Raw genomic sequence first — 25,710 nt, forward strand, 5'->3', positions numbered from 1 at the left:
AAACACAAAAGTATCAGCCTTCATCACAAAGGGTTCATAAATATGGGTTATATGCCATACACACCATTTACTAATGTCTCTGTAAATATTGTCTTGTATTGGACCTCTCTCTTTCTCTACCTGTCTCTGTTTTTTTTGTGTGTGTGTGTGTGTGTGTGTGTGTGTGTGCGTGCGGTCACAACATGCAGCCATCAGAGTGTGAACAGTGCAGTTGTGACAGTGATGGCATTGCCCGCTGTCTAGTAGCAGACTGTGCCCCTCCACCATGTGTCAACCCTATCTACCAGCCTGGAACATGCTGCCCTGAGTGCAAAGATGGTAGGTTGTTTGATTTAATACTTTATTAGCAGGTTTGTTAACAGTACAGGTAGTAGGCTACAGTCAAATTTTATGCTAAAAAAGGCATCTTTTGTTTCCATCCTGGTCCATAAAGTGCGATAGGGTGTATATTTTTGTAGATAGCATAGCTTACTAATAATTAAAGATGGAGTTCCCTCCCTAAAACGACTAGGTAGGCCTACTATGATTATACTAGGAGGAAGATTATTTTTTAGTCCAAGGCATTAAGTATGTGTGAATCTATTTTGCATCAGAGATGGACATGGTAACGTCCCGCCTGCCTCTGATTGGCCTATTATAACCAGACCTGGGGGTCTATTAGAGTAATGTTAACTCCATAGACCTACAAAACAGAAAAAGTACAAAAATCACGGCAATCCAGCTTTAATATCAGGACTTGGTAAATGTGCCACTAGTAAAATCACGCTTGTGATGTATGTCCATGTGTGCCTGCTTGGCTATATGTGTGTGAAAGCATGTATCGTGTGTGTATACATGCATATAGCCTACATGTATCCAGGCTTAACCTGTGTGCACCGTTTCCCATCCAGGCCCTAACTGCTACGTGGACGCGTCCCACAGCAGAGTGATTCCTGCCGGTGAGGCCGTGTGGGTGGACTCCTGCACCAAATGTCGGTGCCACGATGGCCAGGACGCAGGTTACTGGGAGGGGAACCGCGTGGCAACCTGTGCCCGCCTCAAAAACTGTACCCCCGAAGAACCGTCGGTCCAACAGAACTAAAGACCATATCGTCGCTGTCGGGCAGAAATATTCAAACATTTTTGAATTTTGTTTGTTTGTAAATTAACGCCCTACTTTATCATTCTACAGCATCACACAAAAATAGCAGATCTACAAGCTTGACATTTTGAGCTTGTAGATCTGCTACATTTGCTATATTTTTTTATTTGAATCCTGTAAAGTTTCCAATCCGACAGAGACGATTTACTGCAGAGATCCTTAAGTGTATAAGGGCCATTCACACTGAGCACGATAATTAGAACTATAAAAATCACTAACTGAAATGGATGACAGCGTCCACGCCACAACTATAGCGACAATGATAGATTAAATGTATAAATTATAGGAACATTGACAGCCAATTAAAATGCATCAGAAGGACATTTTGGATTAATTCAGTCTCACTGTCTCACCCTCAGAAAGCTTTGTTATTAACGGAGTTGAGGTTTTGAATACCTAATGCTAGCTGACATTACCATCAGGCAGTTTACAACAGTCTTTCCTTCTAATCATTTATAATCAGAGTCAAATTATCCATTATCTGTTGGGTCTTGGGTGGAAACCTCATTATGTCCAAAACAGTTACTTTTCACTATAAAGATACAGTTTTCAAAATTGTTCTAACTCAAGTTTCAGATGACAATGATGAACGATATAGTTATCGGTGAATCGATATTGTTAGTGATTGTTTTAGTTATTGTGTTTGGACTGAACGACCAGCCTGGAGGGATCTCATCAACATAGATGCATGCAAGATCAGGGGAATCCACTCTTTTTTTAAGACTTGTGAAAATAGGGACTTTAACCATTTTTTGCATTCAAAAGTGTGACTTTAACCAGAAAGAGGGGGGCTTTAACCACTTAAAACCTATATACTTTGTTGACCAGGGACCCTCCTTTTTACCTTCTATATACCAAATCTCTTTGGGATGATCTACAAGCTCACATGTTGAATAGCAGCTCTTGATCTGCTATTATCTGCGTACATTGACCTATTATTATAACTTGCCCAGAATAGGGATGCCAGTGTTAATGTGGTCAAGATTATATTCCATAAGAAAGTCGGGACAAAAAAAAGAATGTGATACCAGATGCTACTGGCTAACATTAATGATTGACTAAGGACTTGTTCCAATTCTCTGAATAGACTACCGGTATAACATTTTTGACAATTATGTTTCATAGCTGACAGGCACAGTGTAATCTGTCACTATTACAAGAAGCTCTGATACTGGAACATCCGTAATTGTGTCAAACGGGGGACATTTAAATAAAAAATGTGGGCATTAGAGATTAGATTGTCAATCCAAAGACAACCCTCAATGCAGTGGAACTTACCAGCCATTCTCCTGACAAAACCCACCACCAACAGAACTGAGAAGTCCTTGAGAATGATTGGGCCATGTTTGACGGTGGCCTTCTCTAAACATGTTTCCTCTCCCCGTCCAAAGTAGGTTTTTAAAAACCAAGAAAAGCTAGAGCACGACGTGTCTTCTTGTCATCAAACTACTCACAATGTTGGCTGAACGACAAGGACCCATTTATACCCTGATTTATAGTCATATGGAGTATAAATTAGTCACTCTTATTGTCAGACCTCTGCTCACCAAGCAGATGAAGTAGCGCTTGATACCCTTGGGATTATTTCTGGGATCGTTTGTGATACAGAAGTTCTATACTGTAGTTCTTAGGAATGAACTTGTCATAGATTGATGCATCTCTAAAGGTATGCACAAAATATGATGCAATGTAGGACAGGACATGGCTTGGGAAAGCAATACGTTTGTTATATTATATGTTGTATACAACTGTAATATGTTACATAGTTTGCATAATAAATTAACCATAATAAAATGGTATGACTGCAATGCAGTATAGCGTGTTTTATCAAATGCTCATTATTCATTTATATTGGGATATAGAGACGCCAGTTGTGTTGTTGACATACTGAGCTATTTACCTTTACTGCTGGAAGATACTGTTTGATACGGTATTATTTAGTTCATTTGTACTGTATGTATTCTTTGATATACAGTACGACACCTGCCATCACCATCACTCAAATGTACAGAAGTTAGAATAAAGAACGTTCCATGTACATTATCTATCAGCCTCCTCTTTTCTCTACCTTGCGTGAACTGAGTTGCATTTTTTATTCTACTGGAATAAGCTGTTTTCGCCCCTCCACTTGGAGGAGAGGCAGGTTTGATTTCCCTCTAGATTGCTTCTGTTGGCAGTTTGAGGCCATGGTTCTACTTCAAAACAATAAACAATAAGGAATGAAAACGAGTTAGAAAAGGAAAGAGGAGCCTCTGAAAGCATTAAAAAAAAACATTGAATCATAAGACTGATAATAAGTACTATGTTATTGAATCTTTAAAACATATTTGTCTATGTCGGGTGGAAACCTCACAAGTCCAAGACCGTTACTTTTCAGGATAAAAAAACAAAAAACAGCCAAAGTAGCAAATCGACAAGCTCAAAACGTGTCGTGCTATGCTTAGAGCTTGCAGATCTGATACTTTTGTGGGATGATGTAGTATGATCAAGTAGGGTGTTGATTTACAAAAAAAACATTAACGTTAACATTAACATTGACGTTAAAACATGGAGATAAGAAGTTTCTGCACAACAATATCCTCTTCCACTGGCTGACCACACCAATTAAAATGAAACAGCTCCGTCCTCCCTCTACTGTAGCTGTGTAGCACACACATTAAAACAATGAAAGGCCATTATTCATAGACAGTAGACCCACCTTTTTTTCCCCATGAAACCCAGGGGAGGCCAGCCCCCCCCCTGTCATCTTAGTAGGAACAATTACCACATTAGTTCTGACAAAACAACGTTACAATAGCCTATTTTCAGTTCTTGCCAAGTCAAAAATGACTTTTTTTTATATTTGCTAGAAAGTGTTATGAATGAATGAATGTAGCCTAGATTGTCTCTAAACCCGTTTGTATACAGTAGGCCTACACGTGGAGGCAAGCATGTATTGTAAATGCACAACTTACATTCATGATGTGCATGTGTATTTATCATTGCATGACATTTATGCCTTAACCGTTTCGATACTTCGGACAGCTGTACTCGTCACGATTAATTCATTTTGCACCATGCCATGCGCTGATTACACATGGCGAGCAGGGTCGTCATAAGGCGTTGAATATCGCTGTAACATTGCCTCGCTGTTGAATCTCTCCGGTTGCTATGAACCTATCCCGCACTGCAAAACGTTCTCAATATTACCCATTAGCCTCTGTTTTAGGCCGCGTCTTTGAAGGCTTTTTTCTCTGAAACTAAAGCGATGGCCGTCCGTGGTGTTGAACAGATCGGCGATGTTCGGAGGTCTTCTCTGATTATCTGTTGAGCACGATGGGAACATCGTGGTGCTGTCTAGAGCTAGTATAAATATGGATATAATTTTGGCTCGGTGGCATTAATGCTAATACTTTAGCATTCAAGATGGAAGCAAAAACTGGACGAGAGTCATAGTGGAATAGCCTGAAATCAGCCAGGCGGCACTCATTGTAATAGACTCTCTGCAAAACTAAAACAAAACTACATTTGTACCACAATAACTTGCAAAAGGTCCGTGTGGGTTGTTATGGCAACAGCAGAGCAGAGAGACCCAGAGACAGAGGTCATCGACTGGCCCTGGGATCAATTCTAACTGTATAGTTGCAATTCCACCTCTCACAAAGCATCTATTTATCAACTCAATTGTATGTAACCTTAGAGCAGCGGTTCTCAAGCTCTCCTGAAACAGGGCCCATGTGAAAATCTCCAAAGTTGTCCGTGTTCACCCATCTGACCCGTGTTAAGTGGTCAGCATTGATGCTCATACATTTGTACATTTACCAGAGTACAATTTCTTAATACAGGCCTTTTACTTGTAACAGAGCATTTTTATATTGTGACATTGCTACTATTGCTTAAACTAACCCCAGCATCTTAATTGTGGGGACGTGCGTGCGTGCGTGCACGGGCACACACCCTCCTCGTCTGTAGTCTCCATCTCACGTTGTCATCCTCTCACTGTATCAAGTTTCTTTTGCTCCGATAGCGTGTGCAAAGTGTTTGCCTCAAAGACGCATCAATGACGCCTCGACAAACGGGAAACGTGAGAGAAAGTTCAGCTGTAACCTTTTTTTCCCACATCAAAAGAAGACATGCTGTAGTATATTCCATGAGTATAAAGCACCTCATTATCTGTCAAATAAGGTTTGACAGGCTAATCTGGCAAGAGGGGGGGATTTGACAATTTCGCATCATACACAGACAATGAAAAGGATACTTGGTGAATTTGTGAATAGATATGTCCAATAAACCTGTATAACAGCGTGGAACGTACAGAGGGCAGCGGAGACGCACATACCAGTGTATAGAAGGTCCCATATTGACAAAAGGAATAAAGTATTTGAGCATCTGGGATGTTCAGTACGCGGGTGACTATGTTCAGTACGCGGGTGACTATGTTCAGTACAAGGGTGACTATGTTCAGTACAAGGGTGACTATGTTCAGTACAAGGGTGACTATGTTCAGTACAAGGGTGACTATGTTTAGTACAAGGGTGTCTATGTTTAGTACAAGGGTGACTATGTTTAGTACAAGGGTGACTATGTTCAGTACAAGGGTGACTATGTTCAGTACGCGGGTGACTATGTTCAGTACAAGGGTGACTATGTTCAGTACAAGGGTGACTATGTTCAGTACAAGGGTGACTATGTTCAGTACAAGGGTGACTATGTTCAGTACAAGGGTGACTATGTTCAGTACAAGGGTGACTATGTTCAGTACAAGGGTGACTATGTTTAGTACAAGGGTGACTATGTTCAGTACAAGGGTGACTATGTTTAGTACAAGGGTGACTATGTTTAGTATGCGGGTGACTATGTTCAGTACAAGGGTGACTATGTTCAGTACAAGGGTGACTATGTTCAGTACAAGGGTGACTATGTTCAGTACAAGGGTGACTATGTTTAGTATGCGGGTGACTATGTTCAGTACAAGGGTGACTATGTTCAGTACAAGGGTGACTATGTTCAGTACAAGGGTGACTATGTTCAGTACAAGGGTGACTATGTTTAGTACAAGGGTGACTATGTTCAGTACAAGGGTGACTATGTTTAGTACAAGGGTGACTATGTTCAGTACAAGGGTGACTATGTTTAGTACAAGGGTGACTATGTTCAGTACAAGGGTGACTATGTTCAGTACAAGGGTGACTATGTTCAGTACAAGGGTGACTATGTTCAGTACAAGGGTGACTATGTTTAGTATGCGGGTGACTATGTTCAGTACAAGGGTGACTATGTTCAGTACAAGGGTGACTATGTTCAGTACAAGGGTGACTATGTTCAGTACAAGGGTGACTATGTTCAGTACAAGGGTGACTATGTTCAGTACAAGGGTGACTATGTTCAGTACAAGGGTGACCACCAACGCTTCGATGCCAAGTGCATTGAAGCACTTGACCGTCACAAGCATGACTCTGATGAAGATTCACTTGGCATCAAAACGTTAAGTCACCTGTAAACTAAAGACTGATTCATACTTAGCTGCACGCTGGCCGGCACTGCATATGCCATAAATAGCAGATATACACACTCACAATGCACCATATTTGTTAGGCACATACGCTTGTAGAGCTGCAATTTACTCCAGCAGCACACAACTAAGCAGCAGGCATGTGATCATCCTTGAAAAGAGGATAAGAGAAAACACAGTATTGTAAAAAATAATAATAAAGAAGAAAATACTGAATTTGAAATAGGACAAAGAAACATTTTTCAGTCATTTGTATCGTGATTCGAATCGTATCGTGAGTTGAGTGAATCTTTACATGCCTACGACAACTAAGTATAACGGAGGCTTTACTTTAGCACCAAAGACATTTAATCGCCCGAGATGCTCTAGTGTTTTATTCCTTTTGTCTGCTGAAGTGTCCCGCTCCTGTGGTGCACTGGACCTGTATCTAACTGTTTGACACACGGTGCTACACCCTTTGTTCCTAGATATGGACCTCTGCCCCTACAGTGTCACCTACAGCGTCACCTCCATCCAAATGAAGATCAAGTGTGAGTGAACGTGACAGCAGCATGGTGCATTCAGCACACCGGAGAACAACACAATAGTGTGCTGCTATCGACTCGCAGACAGACAGGAGTCCTATATGAAAAAGGGAATGTAATTCAATGGAGAGATATGGTAACTGTACTGAATTGCACATGATGCATTGTCACCGTCACTCCGCTGCCTCAGCAGACGTCGATATCCATTTTGTCATCTAACGACGTGGGGTCTGGGGACCACTAAGCCTGTAACTCTGAGAGTGTACATAACAGAAACCATTGGACTTCCAGACTTTACCAAAGGAAAGACTCGCTGTAAATGACTGGAAACAGACTAAACCCAAAATGGAATACCAGATGCAGAATTCCAACAATTGTCCCACAAAATGTTTGGCGGTCATGGTCAGGATTTTTGTCAGAAGCTTCGCTTGGCATACCGATTTCATATACTGTATGTAGTACAGTATATGGGGGGACTTCGGTCAACATGGGTTTGTAGTTATGCTGCAGTACATATTGTTGCTGTCAGGCAGAAACCTCTTATCTCCAAATTTTATGAGGGTTATTTAATGTAAATTAACACCCTACTTGATCATACTACAGTCTCACACAAAATAATCAAAGGTAGCAAATCTATGAGTTCAAAACGTGGCACGAAGCGTTTGATCTGCTACTTTTGAAATGTTATCATATAACTTTGGAAATATGAGGTTTCCACCCCCGACAGAGTACTGTACTGTATATGGATGAATAAATGGTGAAGCAAGATTTTGTTGATTTGTGTTGCACACAGCAAAGATTAAACATCGTTCAGTAAACATTCGTACAGTACGAGACTAAAAATGAAGACATCATACTTCTTCTCCGTTTAATGTAATTTGAACGAGTTCAGTAAAAATATAGACTAATTGTATGCCTACAACCTACTACAGTACATGGCTGAAGGTTTGATTCATTATGCCTGTCAGCTCAGAAATAAGGCCTTTCTGATTAATGAGTCTCTGGTGAGGAATCGACGAGACGGTGATAATGAAAACCCAAGTCACTCAAACGGGCGCCGCGTACTCCTCATTATGGTGCTGAAATTCACAACTTCCACTGGCGGAGACCTCTGCTGACACTTTATCATTTCCTCCTCCAGGATATGATAGCCTCTTAGAAAAAGATTAAAAGTAAAACAAAATTAAAAAATAACAGAACAGAGTGACATGGTAATAGTAGTAATAGAGTGTTTTTTTTAATGAACAGTGACTTTAATATTAAACTCCCGGGTTACATGGCGGTGTAAAAATGACCTTTAAAAAAAAAGGGGGGGAGGGGGAGGGGGAGGGGGGGGGGGGGGACCCATTAGCTTTAAGCCAGTCTCCTGCCGAGCGGCGGAAAACAGTCTCTAATGAAGACTCATCACAAACCCACAGGAGTCAGCTGTTCTTTCCACAGAATCTCCCTCTCCCTCAAAAGCAACCGAGCAGGCGTTTATCCTGACAGCTCCACTCACATTTCAACCCCACGTGGCCTGCATCTGATACACCTTTTTGCAGACGCTTTACAAAAAAGACTAGATTAGATTAGAACAGTGTTTCTCAAAGTTTTAAAATGTGAAGGTCTCCCCCTACACACTCTGACAGTGTATACAAATGGAACCAACGGGTCCATTTGGTATGAACCCACTGACTCCCTGGAACCACGCTGGGCAAGACCTACGCTGTATAGAGTGAATCACTCATCCAGCTGGGATCGACCCCCTGGGCCCCGGGATCGACCCCCTGGGCCCCGGGATCGACCCCCTGGTCCCGGCCCGGACCCCACTTTGGCCCCTTTTCCACCAAAAAGAAAGAACTTTGGTTCTATAGAAGTGGTTCCGTTCTAGATTCTTGGAACCTTTGGTGCTTTCAGGGAACCATTCACTCCGTCGAACCACTCTGAACTGGTTCAATATTAGGCGTGAAAAATGAACCGAACCGGTTCAGCCCTGGTGGAAAAGGGGCCTTAGAGACCCACCGTACCCTACTGTAACCACATGTTAAAGACCCACCGTACTACTGTACCCTACTGTACCCACATGCTAGCACTGCAGGTTAACCCATTTAGGCCTGAGCAAAGATTTGAGTTAAAAACGTTGGCTCTGAAATAATGTATATTCAAACATTTGCGCCAAATTTTCACAATTAAAAAAAATAGCAGACCTACAAGCTCATAGCGCGCCACTCGGTGGCGCGCTATGAGCTTGTAGATCTGCTATTTTTCAATAGCTAAATTATATCATAATGTTTAAAACACCAAAAGGGGTTCCCGCGAATCCCGCCCAAAATGGGTTAACTGTAGCTCCCTGTTATGTTACGGAGGCGTTCACTCTGAAACCGTGTTCCTCAACAGCTGCACTGCTAGAGCCTCCAATAACACATGTGAACGCAGGTAAATAACCTGGCAGAACCTCGTACCTGTCTCTGCAGTGTTAAGTATACTACTATACTGCCCTCAGCTTCGTAAAATGGTATACATATTTCTTCCTCCAGTCCTAATGTGGTTGACTGATGTCCCTCAGACATTTATATAATCAATATGCTCTAGATCTTTAATATAGATCTCTAGTTTAATCGCCAAAATTAATAGCTGAAAGTCAGACAGCAGGAAAATCCCCCACCACACATACTGTACAGTGTGTAGTACATGACAACATTTCAATCTATTCTGTCTATCTTACGGAGCTAAAATATAGATGCAGAATGCTGTGGATGTTAAACGTTTTTGTATTGGAACAAAAAATGTCTCCCGTTTCTATCATGATTTTAGCAGAATCACGTACATAGACCATATTCACACAGCGGCCATGTCGACATTTTGCATTGAAAAAGCAGGGTGGCAAGATGGCCGCCGTGTGTGAGGTCTACAAACAGAGGCGCTTAAAACTGAGTTGCAATCAAGAGCCACATGGGGTTAAAAGACGGAGTCGTCAGCGTAAACACCGGTCTGTTTTTGTTCCGCTCTTTTATTCCGTTTCAAAGGCATTTTCAAAAACCTCTCGTGTCTTCGATATGCTTGCTCTCAGTCAACTCTCTGAGTGTTTCTCACGGCACAGCTAGCCACAGTTCTCCGTTGTTCCTGGAGATGGTGGAGACCATGACAGAACATGTATCTTGTATCCATTTGTCTCCTGCAGTTACACTGTAGGCAAACACAGTACACATTCATTTACTCACTGGAGGATGTGATTGACTGATATACCGTCTCTCGGGTAAAACAACAGATCAATTATTGTCCCCGACCTCCACAATCTTCGACGCACGGGCAAACGTCCGTTATACTTTCGATATGCGACTCATCCGGTATAGACAATAATGTGGACTTTCCAATATCTTAGATACACTGTAGGCTACTGTATGTGAGTCACCCAAAATGTCCAATAAGTATCTCCAAATCCCCTAAGAACGTGCGGTTGGCTCTGTGTGACTCCTCCGACCACCGTTCTGAACCGTCTGTGAATTGTCTTGACGTGTCGCCTGCAGGCGGCCGATGTTCTCCACTCATCCCCATAACGAATGCTTTGATAATGATCTAATCCATGGACAACCTTTGTAAAAATCTGTTGTCCTGAAAAAATCGTACCTTTTTCTGTGTGCTACTAATTGATTGTATGCTCCTCCTTCCATGGGAGACATAGTAGTATAGTACTGTATATTGTATCGCTCTGACTTCCGGCGCTTTAAAAGCCTGGCGTTCGTCATTGGTCAAGCTGAAGGATGGAGGCTACAGCCATTGGTCCATTTCCAATATTCCAAGGAATGATTGGTTACTGTTGAATATGTACCGTATTATATATACTGTTCCATTTGAAACTGTGATATGCACTGATATTCCAAACATCGTCATTGGCTACTGTACTTTCCTTCCAATGTTCCTCAGCCGTGCGAGTACTAGTCCTATTGCGCTCACCGGAGCGGTCTCGTGGGACAAAGTTCCCGTTTCCAGCCGACCCCAAGTTCGAAGCAAGCCATTGGTCCGTTAAATCCACATTCCTAGACACCCTATTGGCCTGGACACTGTGGTGTTATAAGGTCATTGATTGGTCAAGGTACACGGTTTGCGTTGAGCCATTGAAGTGTCTCCTCAAGCCCCATTCAAACATAGGCTAGGCGCACGTGCGGGAAATAGAAGATCTACAAGCACGAGCTATTTCCCACCATGCACCGGTGATGTGTGATGTGGGGGAAAAAAATTAGGCAAAGAGAGAGAGAGAGCCTGTTATGCGCTTCTTAAGTCAGTCCTTATCCTGCCCTCCATCCACCTCGTCTGTGTCCACTATCTGTGTCCAGTTCTTCTCTCTCTCTCTCTCTCTCCCTCCATCTGTTCACTCTCATAATGCTTTCAGTCCAGGTGTGTGTTGTGCCACCCCCCCCCCCCCCCCCCTCTTCCTTCAAGCAGTCTATCTCTCCCTCTCTCTCTCCCTCTCTCTCCCTCTCTCCCTAGCCCTTGAAGGGCCTGGGCGGGGCCTTGCCGATCTCCACAGAGATGTTGGTGAAAAGGGGATGCCTCTTCACCTGCACCACCCGGTAGGTCAGCGTGCTGATGCCGTCCCTCTTCATCGTGTTCTTCGTGTTCTGGATCTTGTTGAACCTGGATGTGGACGAGAGAGAGAGAGAGAGGGAGAGGGAGGGGGAGCGAGAGAGAGAGAGAGAGAGGGGGGGGGGGGGGGGGGGAGGGGGAGGGTGGAGTCTTGTATCATTCATGAATTTCATTCACCTTGTTTGTTTGCTATAGCCTAAATGATAACCACATCACATGTGAACCCTGGCATCACTATTTTGGGCAAAGTTTCTGATCTGTGTACTGTAGCAGTTTAGGCAGTGTAGGAGAAACGCATCCATAAAAAAACAAGAATGATAATATAAATAATAAAGGGACCTAAAACGTCTAAACTTGTTATGCGTTCATAACATGTTGATGGTTCAAAGGGACATACAGTAGGCTACATTACATCGTCTCTGTCGGGAGGAAACCTCATAATATGATGAAAATTGGATTCAAACTCAAAAGCATCAAAGTGCCACACTTTGGCTGCATTTCCAGCTTGTGGATCTGCCTGGACTTTTGATGCTTTTGCGTGACGCTGAGGTATATGATCACGGGCGTGCCGCTAATTAAAAAAAGGAAAAGTTTTAGTAAAAATATGAGAGTAAAAAAAAAAAAAGAAGGAGATTGGAGGTTTCTGCCCGACAGCTGTAGGTGTGGTGTTCCTTTGCTGTGTGCTTCAACACCAACAGGTGGTGCTGTTGCCTTACACACTAACTCTGCTGCTGAAAGCCTATCACTTGCAAGATTGTCTGTCAGCGGTGCCATCCTGGCCTTGTAATTAGTCTAAAATACCTCCTCCCAGAGGCTGTCATCCCACTTTCCAAAAACCCTCTCCTTTCTCCTCAGGTGATTTCCTTTTGGAAAGCTAATTCATGGTGAAGGTGAATCCGGCTGTTTCAAAGTTCTGTGCCTTGAAATAATGCATGCATGTATAACGAGGCACATCAATAACACAAATGAACACTGTGACTGACAACGACAATTCATTTAAAATAGATTCAGTGAACACTGAACAGAGAGATAGGAAAGGCAGGAGAGAGAGAGAGAGAGAGAGAGAGAGAGAGAGGGGGGGGGGGGGGGGGATGACATGCAGATTCAGACGTATACCAAATGTTCCATTACTCGCTTATCCATTAAGGGCGCCCCCTGAATTCCCTCTATAGCCACTACCTGATGAGTCCGACACCCAACCCTAAACCTAAACTCACAGGAAGCCACAGGTTAGCTTTAACCTGCCAATAAGGGTTAGTTGTAACCTGTCACGCATGTCGGGAGCGATGGTGTTATCAGACTAATTCCTGTCGGACTACCAACGGATGCACCCTTATCAAAAATAGCAGATCTACAATCTTGTATATATTTTTGTTCATAGACTTTCAAAAGGTGTCTGAAATTGGTCTCCTCCCTTTTACGGGGCTCTGAAAGAGTCTATACGAGGTTTGTGAGCTTGTACATCATATTTTCAACATCATGTTCAAAGCCAAATGTTTGCCAATTACGACTATATACACATGCCCAGAGTGGAGATGCTAGGGTTCATGTAGTCTCGCCGGACGATCATAGATCTCTGCGCAACCGGATATATGTCTGGGGAAATCGGAATTTAATTGAATCGCCTTTGGCCGTGAAGAAAACCAGCACTAACAAACCCACTGCTCTGAACACCAGTCCTTAATATCAATGTCAAGGATGCCCTAAAGTCTTTGCATTGGCTCTGCCATGCTGTTATTTTTCTTTTAATCTTTCCACCACCCAGCTGTAGCCTATTCACTCAATTTAGATGTCACCAGACCTATGAGTATAGGAGGAGGAGATCTCTGGTCTCGGATCGCCTGGAAACCTCCTACAATATGTCCAAAACTATTATCGTCTAGGATTCAAATAAAAATATAGCAAAAGTAAGATGTACAAGCTGAAAACGCATGCTTTTGTGTGAGGCTGTAATATGATCAAATAGGGGCGTTCATTTACAAAAGGTTAGAATATGGAGATATGAGGCAGCAACGATCGAAAGGTGGCTGCTCGTAGTAAGAAAAACCTTTTGACTATAGGTTACTCCCATTGAGATTCTACAAGAGTGGTGTAGCTTGTTGAACCAGTGTATCATTTCTGGTTCAGTGGGGACGGTTACGTGGGCTACGCTTTGTGGATCCCATGCTTGTTAGGTATTGATTTAGTTTAACCTCAGCAGTGAGGCAGGTCTATGTACATGTTAATTAAGAGAGCTGAGGTTAATTCTGCCCAAAAGTGGCAGAACTGTGGGAAACAGCTAGCAGACTGTACAGGCTCGGGGACAGGGAGTCACGCCATACATGTCCACTCTCTTACAGAGCAGGATCGATGCAAACACCTGATCTACAAGCTCAGCTCTCTCTCTCTCTCTCTCTCTCTCTCTCTCTCTCTCTCCTGCTGCTGATTTTGGAGAGCGACACTGACTGACTGTCAAGTATACCGGTCCGTGAATCAGGTTTTATCGTCTGCTTGGACGTACGTATACAGCTCCAGTCTCTCAGCAGTCAGCCACAGTCCACAGATTCCACACAGCACCTTGCCAGATGGATCTGCCTCGTCAACTCCCTGTTTCCTCGCTGTCGGGCAGAAACCTCTTATCTCCATGTATTAACTTTTTTGAGTTTTTATTACATTTTTTGTAAACTTGATCATACTACAGCATCACACAAATGCATTGGAAATAGCAGATCCACAGGCTCGTTTTCAGCTTGTGACCTTGCTTGCCGTTGCAATTCCTGAAAAGTAACCGTTTTGGACATTTCCACCCGACCACCTCTGCTGGCATGGTTTAGACTTAACAATAATGTGATGAGATGTGATGTGAATAGAAGTATATGCCTTTCTTTTGCAGTCTTTTGTCAAGCACCGCGATATAGAAGAAAGGGGAATTGCTTTAGGAACAAAAGAAGACGACACGAGGCAAAGAAGGAAAGGAGAGGAGAAGAGAGAAAGGGAACGGAATGATGAACGGACGCATACAAGTCCAAAACTGTTAACTTTCTCAGGATTCAAATGAAAAAAAAAAATAGCAAAAGTAGGAGATCTTGAAAGCTCAAAACGTTCTAACTTGCAGATCTGCTACTTTTGATGGTGTAGTAACTACTACACCATCAAAAGTAGCAGATCTGCAAGTTAGAAAGTATAGTACGATCAAGTAGGGCAGCTTGCCTGCCAGACGTTTAACTGCTGCATAGACAGAGAGAGAGGAACGGCGGACATGCATAGAGACCCAGTGGGGTAGAGAGAGGATGACGGCTAAATGGAGAGGAATGGAGAGAGAGAGGAACATAAAGCAGACAGTGATGGAGAGAATGAGAAGCAGGAGGAACAGAGAGATCCCTCAATGAATCTATCAAGTGGAGAGAGATTAAAGGCATCTGGCTGACTGTGCTGCACACGCACACGCTCGCGCACACACACACACACACACACACACACACACACACACACACACACACACACACACACACACACACACACACACACACACACACACACACACGCACGCACGCACGCACACACGCACGCACGCACGCACACACACGCACGCACGCACGCACGCACGCACGCACGCACGCACGCACGCACGCACGCACACACACACACACACACACAGACACACACACGCACACACACCAATTTCTACCTCATAAAAAAAAGTCTTCTCAGATGTTTGAGGGGTGAGAGATGGTGCTGAACACAATATGAGATGCAACTCGAATAAATTAATTATTTCTGAAATAAATGCTGGCTTCGTCCAGATGGACCATATAGCTTAAAACAAATGCAATACGCTGTTCATTTGACCCCCACTGCAAACGTGGCCAAATGAATTCCGAATTAGAAGGCCCTTTCTAAATGCTAATACATCATTATACGCACGCACGCACGCACGAAGTTCCAGACTCTATATATAGTGTGGAATAGTTGTCTGGCTACACGAGACTAGGATCTTCTTATCCCATTAACAGTTAAAAAAGTTATACAAAGTGCCACGTTAATGGGTTTTCATCCTGCCTAAAAGACAGCTGGTCTCGGAGCAATCTGCATTAGTGGACCTACACAGACACAGTGTGTCCTGTCATGCTGAAGATACACAGCTGTACTATACATCTGACTATTATAACCTCAGTCCTGTGATAAAGGATTTTATTAACCTCATGAGTATAATTGTATTGTATTGTGTGTGTGTGTGTGTGTGTGTGTGTGTGTGTGTGTGTGTGTGTGTGTGTGTGTGTGTGTGTGTGTGTGTGTGTGTGTGTGCACGTGAGTGCGTGCGTGCGTGCATGCGTGCGTGCGTGCGTGGGCGGAGAAGGGCTTCTGACTGCACTTTGTATATCTGTTTGTATAATGGTTGCATAACGTGACGCATCCCACACAAGACATATCCAAAGAGCTGGCTCAGCTGCTGAGGTTAAACAAAATCAATACATAACAAGCATAGCCACACTAACCGTCCCCACTGAACCAGAAATTATACAGAGTAACCTATAGTCAAATAGGCTAAATATTAGTTTTTCTTTACTACGATCAGCCAAGCGCCGTTGATATAACATAATCGTTGCCGTCTGCAGTATCTCCATATTCAACATTTTTAAATGAAAATGAACGCCCTACTTGATCATACTACAGCGTCACGCAAAAATATAAAACATACTGTAGCAGATTAGCACGTTCTAAATGTGGCCCGAAGCGACGTGTTTTGAGCTTGTATCTGATACTTTTGCGTTTTTTGAATTTGAATCCCGTTTGGGACATTCACCCGACGACATTCACCCGTCATCCAACACAGATTTGAGAGAGTTACTGTAATAACCTTTACTGTAATAGCCTGTCATCCACAGTCTCTCAATGTTTGACTTGATTGACTTCATTTCACCATTCAAGCCCTATTTCAAAGAGCGGAAGTAGCCGATTTACAAGCTCACAATGCATCACAATTGGACGCATTGTAAGCTGATAGATCTGCAATTTATGCTAAAAGTTTTTGAATATTCTATCACGTATAATGACCCCAAAATAGCGATGACATGACCAGACAGTCTCCATTCTGCAATTCTTTAGTTTAGAACCACTCCAGGGTCAATGTTCTGTCCAATATTTGATGGATTCTGTTATGGAATAGTCTGCCAAACTAAAATAAAGATATACGTTCACCTCTACACTATCTTTCAATCCAAAAAGATCTTTCAATACAAAGAAAGTATTGTCGTAAAAAAACAGGCCATGTTCATAAAGGGTAGACAGCATAAGCCTTGGCTTCAGCCTACACCTTTTCGGTGGCACTTTTATAAGTGGATCCAACCGCATGTATGTAGATTTATTGTTTTTATTTAACAATAAACAAACAAGCAAGCAATGCATGGGCCCGCTGTTTGCTAGAGCTAGACCATCATCGTCAAGAACAGCAAAAGTTGCAGATCAACAAGCTCAAAACGTGCCGCTTATGCTCCGTCAAAGATGGAGTGCCGTGCCGATTGTTTTACGTTTTCTGTTTTGCATGTCTCTAGGGAGTTAACATTACTCTAATAGACCCACAGGTGTGGTTATAATATTCAAGTATGTCTTCTCTGTGTATTTTTGTTTCTTCCTGAAAGCTGAAAGCCTTTGAGTCAAAATGCCCAATCGAAATACACCACCAAATGACATCATAACCCTGGGGGGGTCAGGTATTAGTTAGCGTGCGTATAAACACTAGCTGATGGTGCTGCGGCTGGAGGATACTATTGAATGTGGCTCTTTCATCCTCTTCCACTGGTACCTCATTGCTATGCCTAGCCAGCATCGAGGGGGCTGAGCAAATGGCTTTGTGAGTGAGAGAGTATGCGTGTGTGTGTGTGCGCACGCACGTGTGTGTGTGTGTGTGTGTGTGTGTGTGTGTGTGTGTGTGTGCATGTGCGTGCAGGGGAGATAGTGAGCATTCATCATACAGTCTAGATATTTCCGCGGGTAAACAGTGGACATTAGGCGCATACTCTCCAGATAAACTACACTCCGCTGAAAGGCACAGTCCTTAATTCAAAGCCAAACAGTCGACCCCCCCCCCGCCCCCTCGGAGGAGGCTGGAATACAAAATAGGGAAATAGGAACACAATAGCAAGACAGATGGACAACAGAATTCACCACATCGCACCCCTCCATTCCTATTTCCTACAATCACTTCTTGTTGCCTATTTTTTAACGATAGTCGTTATACTATGCAGTTCATATACTCCAACTGTATACTGTTGCTATGTCAGGCGTAAAACCTCTTAACTCCGTATTCTAACTTTTTTATTATTTTTTTATGTCCTACTTGATCATACTAAAGCGTGACACAAAAGCATCAAAAGTAGCAGATGCGCAAGCTCGAAACACGGCACAGCTTTGAGCTGCTACTTTTGAATTTGAATCCTGAAAACTAAAGTAACAGACATACAGAAATCAAATGTAATGTGGTTTCCACCCGACAGAAACGATATGTTACTTAGATAGAAAGTATACAGTATACCGTTTGCTTTTAGATAGCATGCTGTTTAGACAGATGCCAGCTTGCTTTTAGATAGCATGATGTTAAGACAGAAGTCAGCTGTGGTCTTTACTCTTTATCTAGATTCTAGTTACTTTTTGCAGCAGTTACTTTTAAAATAGAGTCAACAAAACGTGAAGAAACATTGTTGCGACCGCAAGTCACATTTACTATGAAAACGTGCATTTCCTGTTAGTCCCTCTAATCTGGGTTTTCTGGTTATCTTTCTGATAGCTGAAAAGCTATCAGAAAAAAGCTGAAAAATGACCTTGTGTCCTAAAGCACTACTTTACTGTACTTTGTCACATATGAGTGATATTTTTCTTTTGGTAGATGCCCTCCCTCCCGTCATGATGCCCTAGGCCGGGCAACTGCCTGTTCTGCCTGATGGGAGGGCCGGCCCTCAGGGCCTCAGGGCGTCTTACTGGTATTAATTCAGACAGATTTGACAAAATTACAAAAACTGTAGTGCTGTAAATGTCCTTTTATAACATACTGTACTGTATCTTCTCCTCTTTCGCCTCAATGCCAATGTTTTGTCAAATTCCTTGCTGAAACGTGCCATACAACGACAGTAATATTGCCTTGCCTTGATTGTTTCCGTTGCACTCTGTTTACTTGAACGATTACCCTTATCATTTGCTGTCTAGGGCTCATGCCATCTTCTCTGAACTTGCACATTGTAACTCAGACGGAATGAGAGCATCTGTTTAAACGCCTAACATTTTGTACAGTAGCAACATCCAGAGCATTAAATGAACCACTGTGAACCCAGGGTTAGGTTATTTTATGAAGAAGAAAAAACTGAAACATAGCTTGGGCTGTCTCTCAAAATTACTTCTCCTTATACCCGCCTCACATATGGCATGAAATCTATCAATGTTTCAAACTTCAGAGTGCACAAACTTCTCATCTCCCATCCTACTCCCTCCTTCAATCTTTCATTCTCTCTCTCTCTCTGCTCTCATTACAGATTATAGCAGACCCTGTTTGAATTCACAATGTCAGGCAGCGACCCACAGGGCCGCCGCCGGAGCACATTCCTAGATCTCTGCAGGGGAGAGCAAATTATGAAAAGGGAAAAGGCATATTATCATTTTTTCCTTTTCCGTTCTATTTTCCGTTTCGTTAAAAAGGATATCGTCGATGAAACCTCTTATCTCCATATGTTTTTTTTTTTTTTACTTTTTGTGTTTTTCCGTAAATTAACGCCCTATAGTTGATCACACTACTGCATCAAAAGTAGCAGATCGCAAGCTTGTAGATCTGCTACTTTTGCCGTTTTTGAATTTTGAATTGTGAAAAGTAGTTTTGGACATACAAGGCTTCCACCCGACAGAGAGGCGATATGAAATAATTTCTCCAAAACGTATAGTCTCTCTATATATAAGCTTGGTAGCGCACAAAGCACAGTTTCTCCCAGTCCTCCACATTCCACGCCTCTTTCTAAAAATCCCCTTTCAAGTGACATTTCCAAAACATTTTAATGAGGGTCCAGGAGGGCTGGAAAGGGGACGTTTGCCTCGACTAATGGGCTTCTCTGCTCTGCTCTGCTCTTGGCCACATTTATGAATAATGTATTGGTGCCAAATAAATACAGTCCTGCAAATGGTGTCTCCTCTTATTGAGGAAGGCTGGACCATGGAGTAGGAGGTGGAGAGAGGGGGGAGAGAGGGGAGGAAGGGAGGGAGACCAAGTGAGAGAAAGAGTGCTGGCAGAATGAGAGACAGAGAGAGAGAGAGAGAGAGAGAGAGAGAGGTGGTGTATTATATGGGAGATGGAGAAAGAAATAGAGAGTGAAAGCAAGTGATGCATAAAGACAGAGAGAAGAAGGGGGAAAGGCAGAGAGAAATGGCATTGAAGAAACAGAGAGGAGGCCAGAGAATACAGTAGGAGCTGCAGATCAATCACACACGCACGCACGGGTCGCACGCACGCACGCACGGGTCGCACGCACGCACGCACGCACGGGTCGCACGCACATGTAGTCCGCCATGCTGGATTGATTTTCATGAAGGCAAGTAGAGCGGTCTGACCCACATGCTCCCATATCTACTGGAGTGCTGTCATTTCAGCAGGCAATTATTGAGGGATAGCCGAGTAAAACACACACTGGCATGATAGTTAACATGAAAGACGGCAATTAAATTGCCATCGTGCATTACGTTACTCTTAATTTTTAACAATATTTCTTGTGCGCCTTTAACCCATTGAGAACCGAGTCCAGATTCTAATGTCTTCTAAATCAAATAAATTCAGTGGCTCTCAAACTATTTCATGTCAAGGACCCCAAACATTATATACGGTATATTCGGCCGCTGACCATCTCTATACCATCTCAATGTAACATGGGACCCCCAAGAAGCAAAGATATGGGTTAAAAACGGTTGCTGAGTGGGCCCGGGCCGCTACGTGTGCGGGCCACTGACCCTCCATCTGAAAATAATATTTTTCAGATGGAAAATTATATTTTCAGATGGGGGTCGGTTCCCTGAACCCCCCAGAAGCAAAGATATTTTATATATAAAAATGTTCACTCTGGAATACTGTATTCAAAATTTGCACCACATTTTCACGATTTTTCTAAAATAGCAGATCTATAAGCTCATAGGTCTTGCACCGAGGTCTTAGCACTTAAACCCTACAGTATATACCCCAACCCTATATTCTCTTGGTTGACCGGGGTCCCCCAGCCATCTATACTCTGTCCTCTACACAATTTTTTTCCCCCCCGAAAATAGCTTACACGTCGAAACATGATGAGTTGTGAGCTCGTACTGTGGCTCGAGCTCGTATCGTGTATTGGCTGTATGCCATTGGAGACCCTATTATTTACAGGTCTTTTGCGGTAATTAAGTCCTATAACACCAGTTACACCACCAGCTTATCACTATTTCACAAGTCGTGCACATTAACAGGTTCCGAGGTTTCCGAGGTTTTTCCAACACCCCTATTTTGAAGGAATGTGGGTGTTGGACTTGCAAACTGTCCGTAGGTGCTCCTTGATAGCGGTTTTATTGTGCCGCGTTTCGAGCTTGTAGATCTGCTACCGTTTTGGAGATATGAGGTTTCCACCCGACAGAGACGATGTGCAAGTAAGAGCTCACAGGAACTCATTGAATACACTTCCCGAGGCATCCAGAGATGCAAGCGATGAGTGGAATTACCAGCGGATGCTTCAGATATCGACACACAAAGAGTAATTGTAATGGCTTTGAGGTTCCAAGATGGGATGAGAGCTGCATAAGGAGCAAGAGGAGACCGTTTCCAAAAGATTCGTTTTGTTAAACATGCAGTGAGAGTGTAAAAATGCACCCTGGGAAGCCCACATACAACTCTTGTATATTTAATTATAACATTGAAACTCTTGTTTAAGCCCAACTTCAGGCCTTGAATTTAATTTGAAAGTGTGTAGCCGTTATTGCACTAATGTACTGCTGGGTATTGTAATATAGCTATACTTTCCACAACGGAACAAAGGGAATATCGGAAAGAAAAGACACACACAGTGCTGAGCTGATTGCATCTCTGTCGGCGGGGGACAGCTATCGATTTCTGCGGCGAGAGGCATCATTGTCTGGGCCGTCCAGGCATGAGAAAGGAGGGGTGCTCAGGGGAGAATAAACACTGATAATCCACATTTAAGCAGCTTAATGTGAGGTTCTATACTCCTGCTGATGAATGGGTCTGGACGGGATCATCGGAGCGTGCTGCTGCCCCTCCCCGATCAGGCCACAAATTAACATGTTTCCTTACACAAAATTACTTTGTCTCTTTTTCTCTAAACTGCCTCCCCCTGGCCAGCCGGGGGCGCCTAATGGAGGGGAAAGGAACTAGTTGGAATAATAACGTGTTGCTCCCACGCACTATAGGTCCAACCGGGGCAAACTCCCCTCTGTCGGGTGAAAAGACCTTGGACTCCTCATGCATTGAAGGAAGCATATGAGGTCGGTCCGTTGCTCTCCTCAAGTTGGCAGAGGGAGTGTAGAGCCCAGGATTACATTCGATAATAATTGACACTGGGTGAGAAAAAAATGAGTTACAAAACTAAAACCGTGGTGCATCTGGCCACAGAGCGATAACATTCTGCGGACTTAATTTGTCCACATCATCTACAGTACAACAGTACAACACAATACATATTTGCGCGATTTAAGAAGAGATTTACCGTTTGAGCCGCACAGCAGGTAAGTCGGTATCGAACACTCGGCATGGAGTTATTTTTATAAATAAAAACGTCTGGTCCGAAATTTTCATTTAAGCGTGGTAGAGCTCCGCCACTGATTGGTCGAGAGATACTGTGCTATGGGGGTGGAAGCAGTATTTTTGGTACACACTGGATCAAGCTCCAAAGGTGTGATTTATTTCAGTTACTCCTAGGTGACATTTCCAGTCTGACACCCTCGGAGTTTGATCCAGTCAGTGTAGAAAACCACTGAGTCTTCTCTGTGCTTGTTTTTCTCCCTCTCTTTTTATTCACTTATTATTACCTATATGCTGCTACACTGTCTGCAGGATGTGCCCGTGGCGTGTGCACAAAATGGCCGTGCATTTCTGCTTTGTTGCCTTTTAGCTCAATACCCAAAACTGACTCGAAACACCTTGCGAAAACACCTTGGTGCGAAACACCAAGCTGGTAGCGCGCCACCGAGTGGCGCGCTACCAGCTTGTAAGGTCTGCAATTTTTTTTTTTTTTAATGAAATGAAAACATTTATTTCAGAAAACTGGAGCATTTACAGTTCAAATATGGAGATAAGAGGTTTCTGCCCGGCAGCAACAATATATTGGATATGTCAAGGGTGTATATGCCTAATATTAAATATGAATGAAATATTAAATTAAATATTCCCTACATTTTCTGAATCAGGAACCCACTAAAAGAAGTGTTCGTCGCATGTTAAAGTGGTCAGATGGGTGACCTGTGTGTGTGTGAATTGTTTATTGATGAATCAATTGATTGTGTTCAGGCTTGGTTTAACAAATGGTTTAAGTCATGGGGTGGGCAACTGGCGGTCCGGGGGCCACATGCGGCCCCCACCTTCACTTAATGCGGCACGCATGTTAATATCAGAATACTGATATAGTATTGATTTCAGCTGTTACAATTCCAAACCCTCTTTAATTACGCCATGACTAGTATTATATTAAATGACTAGTACTTTAGTATTAAAATGGTATTGTCTTTTTGTGTCCAATGTAGTTACGCTAACAGTTCACATAAAGTCTGTCTATAACTATGTTGCTACCACTCATGGCATAACGTATGTAACTGAAATGTTTTTATGCCTATACATCATTTCCGAGAGAAAGATTTGTTTTTGGTATGACCACAAATGTTAAAGCGCAACTAACATGCATATATATATTTTTTTTAAATACTTATTATCATATTGTATATGTCCCTCAAGCTTATTTGTAGTGGTTTTAGCCTCAATCACCACTCTGATATAACCAGCCTTGTCAATTCTTTCTGGACTTTGAAAGCAGTTTTAGCTGCAGTACCACAATGTCCTGAGGTGGAGAGGGTGCTGATATGCAGATTATTTAATATTTGAGTCATTATAATACTCATGCTAGATAAAACCAGGCTTGTTTCCATTCCATGCCAGCTTGGAAAATCAACAATGGTGGACATTGTAAACAAAGTGGAAATGCAAATTTGCAACTGAAGACTGAAGAAAAGGAGGAATTATACAAAGTAGGGTGACATTGATGACATCACGATGAGGCCAAAATCAGTCGAGCTGTTTCTGAGAGCAATTTCCATTAAAACACCCATATGACATGAAGGCCTGATTGTTCAAAATTGGTTATTTGTGGGGATAGAAAACACACATGGGAGCTCCAAAAACACAAAAGAATTTAAAAAAGTTGAATTTTATGTTATAGCTCCTTTAAGAGAAACATGAATGTGACTTAGATGTTGTTTTAACACATAGACTGCTACAGGTTCTAGCGGACCCTGGCTTACTGGTGCTGAAGGCTTAACATGGGCTTTTTGAACTTTTTGGGGGGCCCACAGCGAGGGGCCTCTTATAGCGAGAATCACAATCGCATAAATAAAAAGAAAGCCCAACTTGTCCACTTCAATTAAAAAAAAAAATTATGATTCTACCATCTTCCATTCTGGAGATATTGACCTTTTTCTAACACCTGCTTTTGCCTGCACGCTGCTTGTGAAAAAAAACAACAGAGATATGGAGGCCTGAAGTTGACAGACATTTCAGTTCAGTTTTTTTAGTTCAAAAGACCGATATAAAATTGAGCACAAATAATATCCTATACAAACCATATACCGAATGAAAGCCCTGAATGTCTACTTTTAGGAGGAAAACAGTACACATTGTACACATATACAGTTTGTCACTAATTGGCTATTGAATGCAGCTTGCGCCCACCAGAGAACTTTAGAGAAGGCATGGACCCGAAGAACTATTATTCACAAAATAAGGCCTATAGCGACATGTACATACTATATACCGTATGAAACAGTAGACTCTCTGCTTTCATAAGAAAAATACCACCCAGAAAAATCACACCCCTGTGAAGTGAGCAGTGCAATTGCACTGCTCACTTCACAGGGGTGTGATTTTTATTATTATTACAGTATTAGTATTTTTCTTATGAAAGCAGAGAGTCGACTGTTTCATACGGTATATAGTATGTACATGTCGCTATAGGCCTTATTTTGTGAATAATAGTTATTCAGGCCCATGCCATCTCTAAAGTTCTCTGAAAAAGATAATTTTAGAGAGCATGGACCTAACAACTAAATATTCACAAAATAAGGCCTATAGCGACATGTACATACTATATACCGTATGAAACAGAATACTCTCTGCTTTCATAAGAAAAATACTAATACTGTAATAATAATAGAAATCACACCCCAGTGAAGTGAGCAGTGCAATGTTGCACTGCTCACTTCACAACATTGCACTGCTCACTTCACAGGGGTGTGATTTTTATTATTACGAGTAAGACGCGCGAACGCGGAAGGCGAACGCAGATCGTAAATTGCAATAACAATTAGAATAAATTACAGACATGATCTGCAGGGTGTCATAGTTAGTGCTTGGACCACGCCAGCTCCATATATGGTCACAAAAGACGCCATCACACTCATGTCACCATGACTCAGCCATAACCATATAAGGAGTCCCCAAAGCAGGACCACGCCATCACACTCATGTCACCATGACTCACAAATCACTCAGCTCCATATATGGGCACAAAAGGGCCAGGTCCACATATACAGTAAGCGGGACAGACAGACACACACACACACACACACAGACAGACAGACAGACAGACAGACGTGATCTGCTAGGTCTCATAGTAAGTGCTCATTGCATTCGCAATTACAGTATTAGTTTTTTTCTTATGAAAGCAGAGAGTCTTGATGCACATTATCTGATCATAAAACGGACTTGGAAACTTTCTTCAATCGTAGCCCCATAT

At 42.6% G+C, this 25,710-nt stretch overlaps 2 protein-coding genes across 2 annotated transcripts in view; one reads left to right on the forward strand and one right to left on the reverse strand.

Moving 5' to 3' along the window:
* Positions 1-25,710, reverse strand: part of LOC308325609 (uncharacterized protein) — a 96,441-nt gene that overhangs the window by 60,320 nt on the left and 10,411 nt on the right. The gene's annotated exons all lie outside the window — the stretch shown is intronic.
* On the forward strand, positions 180-1,802 carry LOC308325046 (von Willebrand factor C domain-containing protein 2-like). The gene is made up of 2 exons (XM_080777429.1): positions 180-318; positions 891-1,802. The coding sequence occupies exons 1-2, from the start codon at positions 183-185 to the stop codon at positions 1,079-1,081; spliced, it is 327 nt and encodes a 108-aa protein (XP_080633555.1). The 5' UTR covers positions 180-182; the 3' UTR covers positions 1,082-1,802.

This window comes from Protomyctophum bolini, assembly GCF_963924005.1.
Source record: "Protomyctophum bolini genome assembly, chromosome: 12".
Taxonomy (NCBI): Eukaryota; Metazoa; Chordata; class Actinopteri; order Myctophiformes; family Myctophidae; genus Protomyctophum; species Protomyctophum bolini.

What these genes read in the sequence shown, in the direction of transcription:
- LOC308325046 (XM_080777429.1), top strand. Translation starts at nt 183, where the DNA reads ATGCAGCCATCAGAGTGTGAACAGTGCAGTTGTGACAGTGATGGCATT. An exon ending in CTGCCCTGAGTGCAAAGATG is followed by an intron (nt 319 to 890) that starts GTAGGTTGTTTG and finishes TTTCCCATCCAG; the next exon opens with GCCCTAACTGCTACGTGGAC.